This window comes from Mycetomoellerius zeteki, unplaced genomic scaffold (assembly GCF_001594055.1).
Source record: "Mycetomoellerius zeteki isolate Tzet28-1 unplaced genomic scaffold, Tzet1.0 scaffold677, whole genome shotgun sequence".
Classification (NCBI taxonomy): Eukaryota; Metazoa; Arthropoda; class Insecta; order Hymenoptera; family Formicidae; genus Mycetomoellerius; species Mycetomoellerius zeteki.
In genome coordinates, this window is record NW_017257694.1 from 4,657 (window position 1) to 17,041 (window position 12,385).

Sequence of the window (12,385 nt, forward strand, 5' to 3'; positions counted from 1 at the left end):
CATTAACGGGGTGCATCGTTACAAAGATATTCACTGTTATCAGTCTCATAATTTCCTGTCAATATTGGTTTTGTGTACATCGATATAGCAATTAGTTTTAAATTATTTTTAAATTGTAACGAATCTAAAATTGGATTTTTTTGTCGCAAAAGTGAAAATAGATTTTCTATATAGTCTTGTGTAAGACGACCAGTCAAAACAAATAGAAAATTGCGATGTTCTAAAAGATACTCTACTAAATCAATAATTGATGTTGTGGAAAGTATGATACCTCTTTGTACAGGTTTAAATTTATCTTCACTACCTATTTTTATATATTTTCGTAAAAAGATCTATTATTTCACGAAGAAAAAAAAGAAATACTAGCATTGTATATTTCTTTATTTTTTGTACCCAATGCCGTACAACATGTTCTAGAAGTCATTAAAGAGAACCACTTAGATAGTTGTTTAACGAACCATGAGGTTGTAATATATTCGGGCTTATGATTTTCATTAGCTAAAAATTCTAATGCACTACTGACATGGGTGGAGAAAACATTCTTTGCTTTGTTTACTCGCATTTTATTATAAGTATTAGTAGGTTTCACATCATCAAAATTTAATCTAGGCGTTAAAAAAAATTCGAGATCTTTCTGAGAATCTATTAATTCAATAAAATGTTTAATTTCAACTCTATTACATGGTACTTACTAACAAATTCTTCTGGTAAGATAAAAAATTTGTTGTTAAGTAATGATTCTTTTAAATTTTTCAAAAGGTGTGGTACATCTGCGATAAAATATAACAATCTATTAAGATCAGAAGGAATATGATTTCTAACGTCCGAATACCGTCCCACACTTATCCCACAACATTTCCATAGTTTGCTATTTCCAGGACCCATGTCAGAAGTTATATAGTTGACACGAAGAGCAATTAGTTTAGCTTTATCAATTATCTGAAAAATGATATCTTTTAAAACTGCTCCATCAAATGAGTCTCCTGTATAAAAATATCCTACAATGTGTTTCCATCGATTAGCTGTACCTGTTAACATTAATGTTAAAGCATGCGTTGCAATACCTTCTTTATTTGGAAATGTTATATTTCCTAGTAATGTTTTTGTTGAAGAATCATAAACACGCTTTGGTGTTATACTTATTTCATCAATAACAATTCCACATTCTCTATCAGTATCATTTTGAAAAGAAGATACTTTAAATTGTAAAAAGTCAAACATTTCCTTTGAAATACCACTCTTAAATTTTAAATCTTCCAATCTTCGTTGTAAAGTGCGCAAACTTGGAAGCGGCATTTTTTGTTGCAGAAGCTCTTCGTAACCATTATTACCACAAGTAAACCTTAATCTAAGTGCACGTTTAATAGTTTCATTAAGCCAATTTCATGTTCTTCGTTTTATTGTTAATAAAGCTTTAATTTGATCCTCGTTGAATACTTCCTTTAAAGCTTTTTTATATTTATCGTTATTAATTGTATTTTCAAGTCTTAGTATTTTAAATCTTAAAACTCTCATTCTTTTACGCATAAGAGTTAAATGGATTTGTATTTTTCGATTTATTTGTTCTAATTTTTTGTTTTTATCTTTTTCTTTTTTTCCATCGATTTCTGTTGTACTTGAAGTACATTTTGTTGATGTATTAGGAAATGTATTCATTATCTTTGCATTAACTTCAACGGTTTCATTTACAGCTATCTAAAAAAGTATATTTATTATAAAATATTTATTAAAAATATTTATAAATATATGTATATATTTCTTTTATGGATTTTTATCATTATTGATTTTACCTGTTTATCATTTACTATAATTTGATCTTCATTGCAATCGTCAGAAATAAACGTACTTTTATCCTCTACTACATCAAAATTTTGATTATTAAAAGGTACTTTCTTCTTTAGAAAATATCCAAAGATTGTTGGAACTGCATTTAGTTTTAATTTCTTTTTATTATCCATTCTCTGTTCCCACATTTCAGGAGCAAAATGTATCTATAATAACACAAAAGAAAACAAAAGTTTATAAAAATATTTCATATGTCATTTCATAAAATATTAGATATAATTATTATATTATTTGATTTGAATACAATGTAATGATACACAATTGAAAAGGTTATGACAAAAAAAGAAAGAATTAAATTCGTAACTAATGTGATGACTATATATATTTTATAATTAATCTGTATACATTGTATATATTACTTTTTTATTTTAATATTGTAAATACATTATTTATAAAAAAAAACTTTACCTCACATACAGATGAATTTTTGGACGGTGTCCAATTTTTATATTTACTATTTATACTGTTTACCCATTTCATTCGTCGTTCTGTATCTCTCGGGATTATTTTCATAACATATCCTTTTTTTAATGCATTATTGCAAAATAGTATTGTACATCCAACCATATTTCTAAAACAATTTCTATAACTTTAATGTTTAATAAGCAAGCTATTAATTCTATCAATGTATCTACGCTGGCTGTTACATCTAACCCTAAAATTGACATACTGTGGCAGTACTGTTGGATAGACTGAAACCGTGTATATCTCTTTCTCTCTCGCAGAATTTCGCTAAAATATGGCGTAATCTTTCTCATAGCACCACTCTGATTATAGGCTCTCTACATGGTCACTAGACCCTTGCGCCGCCGTGCCACGCCGCCGCCGCCGATAAATTATTATTCGCCGATTCCGCTACCGCCGATTTTGAAATTGTCGCTGAACAGAAATGCTATATATGTTCTATAAATATTTTATATACATTGGTTGAAGTATATTATTATATCTGCGTCATCTGTAATTTATTGAAAAATACTTAGGCTGCAGTTTATTTGAAGCTACAAAGGCTTCGAAGCATATTATTGACCAATCACAGTCGATTAATCTTCTCACTTTCGAGTTTTTCGAGTGTAATTGGACAATTTTTTACGAGTTACGACTCCTTTGAAATATGGTATATAGATATATACGACGCCGCTATTCGCCGCCGCCGCCGATAATTATCATCCGCCGATTACCGCCGCCGAAAGAGAAAATTTTCGGCGAATTCACCGCCGCCATTCTGTTTTTGCTCTAACGCCGCCGCCGGTATAATAAACTAATAAAACAGCGCACGACTCTAATGGTCACATCATACATGTCCGTTTTTGGCTGAAGATGAACTAGTGGCACTGTGCGCTTAGTCTGCGACATATATGATAGGTGTCTTTGTTTAACCTACAGGATAAACAAGGACATCTAATGTATATTATATTAGATGTCCTTGTTTATCCTGTAGGTTAAACAAAGACACCTATCATATATGTCGCAGACTAAGTGCATAGGCAGCGGCCTAAATACATGGTGTAAACGTAGTCAGTGTACACTTTTGGAAAGTGAGATTAGGTTAGGAAATCCGTCACATCGATGGCATACAGAGGAAAGCCCGTGTCCCACTACGCATTACGGACGCGGATTGGATTTGGATTGCGGATCATTGAATTCGGATTTTCCGTTCACACTACGAATTGCTACGAATTCGGTCTTCGATGTGCACGCTATGGCACAAAATTACAATTATTATTATAAACAATATGTAAGAAAAAAGTTATGTGCATCTTTGTTGCTTATGATTATGTATGAATACAAATTAAGTAGACCTAAGCGAAAAATATGGGTTCACAAATGGATAGCAAGAAGAAAAGAAAAAGAGATGCACCATAACCTTTTTTTAGAACTGTCATTGGAAGATCCTGATCGATTTAGAAGGTTTGTTATGATTTATTGCAGTTTACAGAATGTAATCTAAAACAAAATTAAGAAAATACTTAATTTACTTGAAAATTTGTTATATGTTTTAGATGCCTCAGAATGGACGCAGATACTTTCGAACGTCTGTTGATTAAAGTCACTCCTATAATACAAAAGCAAAATACTCATCTTCGAGAAAGCATTTCAGCTGAGGAGAGGCTATCAGTTACTTTACGGCATTTTGCAACAGGTAAAAGATAAGAATTTCGATTGACTGTAGTTGTATGATTTAATTTTGTCATGTGATTACATTTTTTGTATTTTGAAGGAGAAACGCAAGAATCGTTGTCTCTCTCATTCAGACTTGGTAGAAGTACCATATCAAAAATTATAAAAGAGGTAGCAACAGCAATATTTGAAGTTTTAAAAGATGAGTTTCTGCGTTGTCCTCATACTGAGGATGAGTGGCGTGCGATTGCCAATCATTTCGGAGAACAATGGAATTTCCATCATGTAATAGGTGCAATGGATGGCAAACACTGTGTCATTGATCCCCCACTAAAATCTGGGTCCATGTTTTATAATTACAAAGGAGATTACAGTGTTGTACTACTGGCTGTAGTAGATGCTGATTTACGTTTCATTTATGTTGATGTGGGAGCTAATGGCAGAGTCAGTGACTCTGGTGTTTGGAATAAATGTTCCCTCAAAAACTACCTAGATAGGAATGCTCTCAATATTCCTCCGCCTGTTCCGCTGCCAGGTACAGAAGATAATTTTCCTTTTGTAATTATAGGGAATGAAGGTTTCCCATTATCAGAAAAACTCTTAATTCCTTATCCAAAACCTCAATGTAGTGGAAAAAAAGATAAGAGTATATTTAATTACAGGTATGTAAAATATTTATATTTTTTTTAATTCTACGTAAAAAATTAAAGTAATATAGAAGTGTTCATTTATTCATATTCTATAGACTATCTAGAGCTCGTCGCACATCAGAAAATGGATTTGGTACAATGGCTGCCCGTTTCCAAATTTTTCGTTCTCCAATGCGGTATGATCCTGACGATGCTTCCAAGATCATCTTAACTATATGCTGTTTGCACAATATGCTGCGAAGTCAGTCTGTTGGACGAGCTATGTATACACCATCATCATTCTTAGATGTAGAAGATGAAATATCAGGAGAAATTCGTCGTGGAGAATGGAGAGCAGAAAACGGAAGAGGCATGGTAAACTTTGCTCACCAAGGTGGCAACCGTCATGCAAATGAAGCAATCTTGCTCAGGGACAGGTGGTGTGATTATTTTAATACTGTTGGCGCTGTTCCCTGGCAAGAACGAATGATACAGTGAATTACAGTATTTTTTAATCTACCGGATATACATATACTTTAATTAGTTAATTATTATTATTAGTTTATCATTAGTTTATTATCATTATTAGTTTATTATTATTATCATTATTATTAGTTAATTATCATTCTTTACACGGTTAATCTAATAAAAACTTTATGCCGTTTATTCTAATAACTAACTTCTTGTCCTTGACAATAATGTTAATATCTGTTAATTAAACAGCGTAGTGCATCGAATAAATCACACACGTCGCGTCAGTATAAATACTTTGATTAGTTAATGTTCGTGAGTTTATCTTATAAAAATACTATATCTTGTTAGTAATCTATCTAATGAGATATCAAAATGAAATAAGTAATTTATATGCGTCAAAATAACAAGCTATGATGTCTGAGCTTTGTATGTGTATACGTGTGCATATATGAATAATAAATTGTTTAAATGCGAATCTATATCCTGAGAGATTGTCATTTTCGTTCAATGGATAAAAGCCTCAGTCAGAATAAGAATATTTAATTCTATCATTTATTTTTTACATTGCAAAATAGCGGAGTACATATATATATGTATATAAGATAAAAATAACTGAATATATATAACAGATGTTATTGTCGCATTTGAAAGGACACTTTAAATTTTAAACTTTTTTTGAGACGGACAAAAAGAACGTTATATCATTTTTATTACAGTATAGTACAGTCTCAAATTTAATTAAAAAGAATAGCGAATTCTAATTTTTAACAATAAATGTAAATTTTTTCTGTGATAACAATCAGATAACTCTAAATATATATTAATATATATAATCATAGTTAGTGTAATACTTAATGTAATATATTGCTGATGTGTCGATATAATAAAGAACTTATTGTAATCTTGGCTCAATCAGTACTCGTAAAATCTCCCTTTCATAATGTTCTTGACAGGGTTGTTATGTTTAAAACATTTGTATTTAAAACAAATGTTTAAAATATGTTTTATACACTGTACTGTTTTAAACAAACATATGTTTTGAACAGATTTTAAACATGTTTAAAACAAGTGTTTAAATCGTGTTTTTTAAAAGGAAAATAAGGAAATACGAATTTTAGGCTAATAATATCTTTATACATTTATATATAATAATATACTTTTTTTTTTATATAATGTAAGCATGAACATATTTATATATATTAAATAACATTGAACCATGAGAATTTCAAACTAAATATTAATGATAAGGCCATTACGGTCTAGCGGGGAACTTGGATGCTTCTAATAATTCTAATATAATTAACATGTGAATTTATATACTGCGAATGTAGATTTTTATGCGTGCCGAAAATCCTTCAGACTTACAACGCAAAACTACCGCAGTAATATCACGAGTTAAATTGACAAACAATCTAACCATTTTTGATGCATATATAACGTCGGTACATAAATTCACACGTTAATTATATTAGAAGTATCCAAGATCCCCGCTAGACCGTAATGGCCTTATCATAAATATTTATATATTTTTAATATATTATATATATATATATACTTTCTTTCTCTGTTAATCTGTTACATAAAAACAAAAATTGAATAAAATTAAAAACCCAAAATCTTGATTTAAAAACTAATTTGGCAATAGTTTATATTTATTTTTGACTTATTCTGAATTTTTAGAATTTAAACTTTTCATAATAGATACCAACTTTGATGCTTTTTCTATTCCTAGTCTATTGCGTACTTTACTGTGTATAAACTATTATATCACCGAATTCACCGATGATTATTAAAACGGTCGAAAGCATTTTAACTATTAACAAAGGGGTCGCTGGAAACACTAAAAACTGTGAAAATCCGGTCACAATCGAAAAATATCTCATTCTTAAGATCTTAAGATGATCTTGAAATTAATTAAAATAAGAATAACCTATAAATATCAGATGTTTTAATAATGTAAATAATTAAATAAATGTAAATAAAATGTAAATAAAATTAAATAAGTAGTTTAACTAAAATTAAACATATTTTAAACAATATTTAAAAAAACATGTTTTAAACTGTTTTAAACATGTTTTAAACATGTTTTTTTTAAATATTGTTTAAAACATGTTTAAAACATTAAAAACATATTTGAATAAAAAAAACACAATGTTTTGTTCTTTTTAAAAAAAACATGATTTCTATCAACCCTGGTTCTTGATCTTCAGGAGTCATTGACCGCAGTCTAGATGCAACATATGCACTAAACATATCAAATCTATCCATTTTTGGAGGAGATGAGTGTTGTTGAGCTATACTTTTCACAGTATCTAGTGCCTCTTCCATAAAGTTATCCTTTTTTGAATTGCCCCGTTTTACATACATTGGGTCCTCAGCAGAACGCTTTTTAATATTTAATGAAGTAGATGCAAGTCTAGGTAGAGGAGTAGATCTTCCAGATGAGAAGCTTGATTTATTGCTTATTGTTGATAAGGGTTGTCGAACGTTGCAAGATACAAATGATTCGTTTGGACTGGAGACTGGATGAGACATGTAATTCGGAATGTTCAGACGCTTCCTTGTTTGAATGCGGTGAATCAAATGGAATTAATACGAATTGCTAAAAATAAAAAATAAATATGTTAAATGGCACTTATAAAAAACATTTTTACGTTAATACTAAATATTAGATTAATAAATAAGTAAATGACATTGAAATAAATAAAATGTTATGTAGAAAAGGATTTCGCACTTGTGTGTTTTCATCATAATGAATGTTTGTATGGTCTGATGAATTTTCTACATCATTAGGTGAAGAAATAGGTGAACAATTTGTTTCTTTACTAAGCATAGAAACTTCGTTTTGAAAAGAAAGGTTATCAATAGTGTCGGACTGTGCACAAGTTTTCTTTAAAAATAATAGTGATTTGTAATATTCCCACTTTGGTCTATAAATTTCGTCAGTTCCTTTCCCACTGCAACGAGTCTTTGTAGCCTTTATCTTTCGTTCGTTTGCACGGAAAGTGCTTTCCATACTTTGGAATCGTTTGTGAACCATATCTCCTGTGAGAAAAAAATAAAACGGATTAAATAATTTTTATATAACCTCAAAACATAATCCACTATACATTCAGTAACTAGCTATTCGTGACATATTCATGTTAATAACCTGTTCAAGGATAAATAGTCTAAGTACGAGGGTCGTTTGAAAAGTCCGTGCAAAAATAAAAACTACTTAATTTTTTGGGGTAAACTTTTTTTATTTTTCAACATAGTCACCTTTTAGGCTTATACACTTCGTCCAACGCTGCTCTAATTTGTTGATCCCTTCCGAATAATAGGATTTGTCCAAGTCTGAAAATAGCCATTTGTTTCTGCAATCACCTCCTCGTTTGCATAAAATCTTTTTCCCGCCAGCCATTTCTTCATATTGGGGAACAAATAGTAGTCCGAGGGAGCCAAGTCTGGAGAATAGGGGGGATGTGAAACGAGTTGGAACCCTAATTCCATTAATTTTGCGCTCACAACTGCTGAGGTGTGAGCTGGTGCGTTTTTGAAAATCACTCGACTTCCTCGATTCAAATGAATGCCAAACACAAACAAATAGACCGATCTGGCTAAAACGTGGTGTGTGTTCTTCCAAGAGATGCTACTAACTAAATCTAACCTTGATACGCGCCAGTAGTGCCATTTCTCTGACTTTGCACGGACTTTTCAAACGACCCTCGTATAGTTTTATTTATAAAAGTAACATAGTTTTTAGTAAATAAGATATATCGAAATACCTGTGAATCTAGGACCTAGGGCTTCCGCTATTTGGTCCCAATGCATTCGTTTTAAATCAGTTCGACGATATTCTGGTAGGCATACATCCCATAATAAAGGACGTTGTCTCACCATTTCGATGAAAATACATTCGATTTCTTTATTGAATAAATCACTTTTGGGACCCATTTTGAGATACACAATAAATGAGATACACATCTAAACCGTTAAATTTGACACGAATTGCGCATTACGGATCGTAAAAATAGAGGCTTGCCTATTTCACGATTCACAATCCGAATCTTTGGCTACTTTCATGTGATTGGCTGATCGACAATCCGTAGTTCGCAATCCAAATCCAATCCGCGTCCGTAATGCGTAGTGGGACACGGGCTTAAGTGAGGCTAAAATAAGTATTTTCTGCTTCAATTAAACAAATTGTTGTAAAATCTGTTGTAAAAAAAACATTTTCTGTTTCAAGAATACAAATTATTCTCTATATAATTTTTGTTTTTACAGCAGAGAATTTGTCTTGGTTAGATATCTGTTTACTTTAAAAAAACACAAATTATATTCTACAAAATACACATTCTCTGCTTTAATTAAGGAAAAATTATTAATGTGAGCCAACACAAGATGTTTTTCTTTGTTTATAAATCATAAGTATAAATTACAGACGTTTTGACATCATTATTGTGTCCTTTTCAAATGTATTATTGTGTCGTCTTCGAATGTAGAAATAACGTATTCCAGATATAGTAAGCAGCTTTACTTTATTTCTTTAGGACGCTTATTATATCTAGAATATTATTCCTGCATTTAAAGATGATACAATAATCTAATTAGTCACCTTCTTTCTCCTTTCTTTTCGTTGCCTGTAAATCAACACAAGACGTTTTATGTGATAACTCTCTCTCTGTCATATATTATAAATCATATAAGCATAAATTACAGACGTTTCGACATCATTATTGTGTCCTCATTAAATGTGGGAATAACATATTCTAGATGTAGTAAGTTGCTTATGCAAACTAGATGCTACTGCATCTAGAATATGTTATTTATATATTTGAAGCAAACACAATAATGATGTCGAAACGTCTGTAATTTGTACTTATTATTTATAATGTGACAGTTATCTCACAAAAAACGTCTTGTGTTGGCTCACATTGGTAATTTTTTCTTAATTGATTTCTGTTATAATTTTTTATCATGGTGAACATTATTTCTGTTGTTTGATGTCTTAAATTACAGACAACGAAAATAAAGAAGAAAGAACATGGCCAATTAGGTATTTTCTGCTTAATCCGAAATAAATTGATCGCACTGATATTGGTGACGAGATGGTTTGTGCTGTTACATCGACAACCTTTTATGACCAATAAGCTATTTACATCGCCAGTGCGACGAAGAGCAAGAAAAAGATCGGTATATTATGATATCTTGGTTGACATACTTCTTTATATACAGGGTGAGTCATTTTAATCTATGGACCCGAATATCTTCCAAATTACGGTATCTACAAAAAAATGGTTTAGATAAAAGTTGACCAGGACAGAGGGGGTCATTTAATTGTACCATTAGTTTTGACCTTGAGGTCAATTTTGAAGGTCATTTCAAGGTCACGATGGTTTTTTTAAATGGGATATCCTATTTTTGACTGCGGATTTCGAAAGAGCGGAAAATTTTACATCAAACTTGTCTTATGAAAAAATTGTTTTTGCGACCTTGGAAAGGTAAAAAATGAAGGTCAAATGCCTGAAAAACGATCTGGTGTACTTTTTCTGAAATGACGTGGTTTTTTGGCTAACACAAATGTGCATAATGCTTGAAACAAGTCAATGAATTGTAAAAGTGTAAATCACTTTGACTAGCTTGACCTTGAGGTCAATTTTCAAGGTTGTTTGAGGCTCATAATGCATTTTTTTATTAGTAAACCCTATTTTTGACCGCAGAACCTGTTTTTTGACAATGGGCTCTTAAACAATGGCACTTTTTACATGAGCATAGGGATTTTTTAGTTTTTCGACTTGACCTTTTGAAGGTCATATCAAGGTCAAAAGCACTTTCATCTTACTTTTAGCGTTACCCGGAAACAACGACGTGAACGTAGTAAGTTCTGTTTCCTTTAGAGTGCTTGATTATCGTGATTATCAGGTATTTGACCTTCATTTTTGATCTTTCCAAGGTCGTAAAAACAATTTTTTCATAAAACAAGTTTGATGTAAAATTTTCCGCTCTTTCGAAATCCGCAGTCAAAAATAGGGTGTCCCATTTAAAAAAACCATCGTGACCTTGAAATGACCTTCAAAATTGACATCAAGGTCAAAACTAATGGTACAATTAAATGACCCCCTCTGTCCTGGTCAACTTTTATCTAAACCATTTTTTTGTAGATACCATAATTTGGAAGATATTCGGGTCCATAGATTAAATTGACTCACCCTGTATATATATATATATATATATCAAAAGATTCTTAATTTTACATCAACAAGAAAAATTTTTATATATAAGAATTCATACGGATTTCTGTTGTAATAATAAATTATTCAAAGACTTCATTCAATATTTAACATTTAAATTAAGGAAATATTGTCAATGTGAACCAACAAAAGACGTTTTTTGTGAAATAACAATCATATATTATAAATTATAAGTATAAATTACAGTAGTTTCGACATCATTATTGTGTCCTCTTTAAATGTAGAAATAACGTATTCTAGATGTAGTAAGTTACTCGTACTGCATCTAGAATATGTTATTTATATATTTGAAGCAAACACAATAATGATGTCGAAACTACTGTAATTTATACTTATAATTTATAATATATGATTGTTATTTCACAAAAAACGTCTTGTGTTGGTTCACATTGGCAATTGTTCCTTAATTGATTTCTGTTAAAATTTTTTATCTTGGTGAACATTATTTTTGTTGTTTGTCTTAAATTACAGGCAACGAAAAGAAAGGAGAAAGAAGATGGCCAATTAGGTATTTTCTGCTTAATCCGAATTAAATTAATCGCACTGGTGATGAGATGTTTTGTGCTGTTACATCGACAACCTTTTATGACCAATAAACTATTTACATCGCCAGTGCGACGAAGAGCAAGAAAAAGATCTGTATATTATTATATCTTGGTTGCCATACTTCTTTATCAAAAGATTTTTTTAATGTTACATAAGCAAAAAAATTTTTTATATTTAAAAATTCATACGGATTTATGTTGTAATAATAAATTATTCAAAGACTATTCAATATTCATTTATTCAATATTCATTTAAAAATGTAGAATTTTTTTATTTGTGCCCCTTTGGGCCCTCCGCGTCCTCCGCGTCCTCCAGGGCCTCCGCGGCCTCCGCCGCGATGTCCGCGGCCTCCGCCGCGATGTCCGCGGCTGTGCCGGCTCTTTTCCCAACGTCTAGCTGTAATAAAGTTGAAAATGATTAAAATTTAGTACATGAAAATTGAGATTTGGATAAGTTAATAGTAGCAAACCATTGTATATACAAAGCCATGGGATCTCCCGCGGGGTGCGGGGCCGGGGGGAAAACTGGGCGAGGGGGGGG

General features: G+C 31.2%; 2 protein-coding genes across 3 annotated transcripts; one reads left to right on the forward strand and one right to left on the reverse strand.

Moving 5' to 3' along the window:
* The first annotated feature begins 4,308 nt into the window (after positions 1 to 4,308).
* Positions 4,309 to 5,090, forward strand: LOC108728949 (uncharacterized). The gene is made up of 2 exons (XM_018457792.1): positions 4,309 to 4,625; positions 4,709 to 5,090. The coding sequence occupies exons 1-2, from the start codon at positions 4,309 to 4,311 to the stop codon at positions 5,088 to 5,090; spliced, it is 699 nt and encodes a 232-aa protein (XP_018313294.1).
* A 2,177-nt stretch (positions 5,091 to 7,267) lies between these two features.
* Positions 7,268 to 8,979, reverse strand: LOC108728950 (uncharacterized). Of its 2 annotated transcripts, none has more exons than XM_018457795.1 (3): positions 8,834 to 8,979; positions 7,801 to 8,108; positions 7,268 to 7,668 (listed from the first exon to the last, which is right to left on the reverse strand). In XM_018457795.1, the coding sequence occupies exons 1-3, from the start codon at positions 8,946 to 8,948 to the stop codon at positions 7,522 to 7,524; spliced, it is 570 nt and encodes a 189-aa protein (XP_018313297.1). In that variant the 5' UTR covers positions 8,949 to 8,979; the 3' UTR covers positions 7,268 to 7,521. The 2 variants fall into 2 exon arrangements, with proteins under 2 accessions (XP_018313297.1, XP_018313296.1); XM_018457794.1 differs by having other exon boundaries at positions 7,801 to 8,111.
* Positions 8,980 to 12,385: the final 3,406 nt, after the last annotated feature.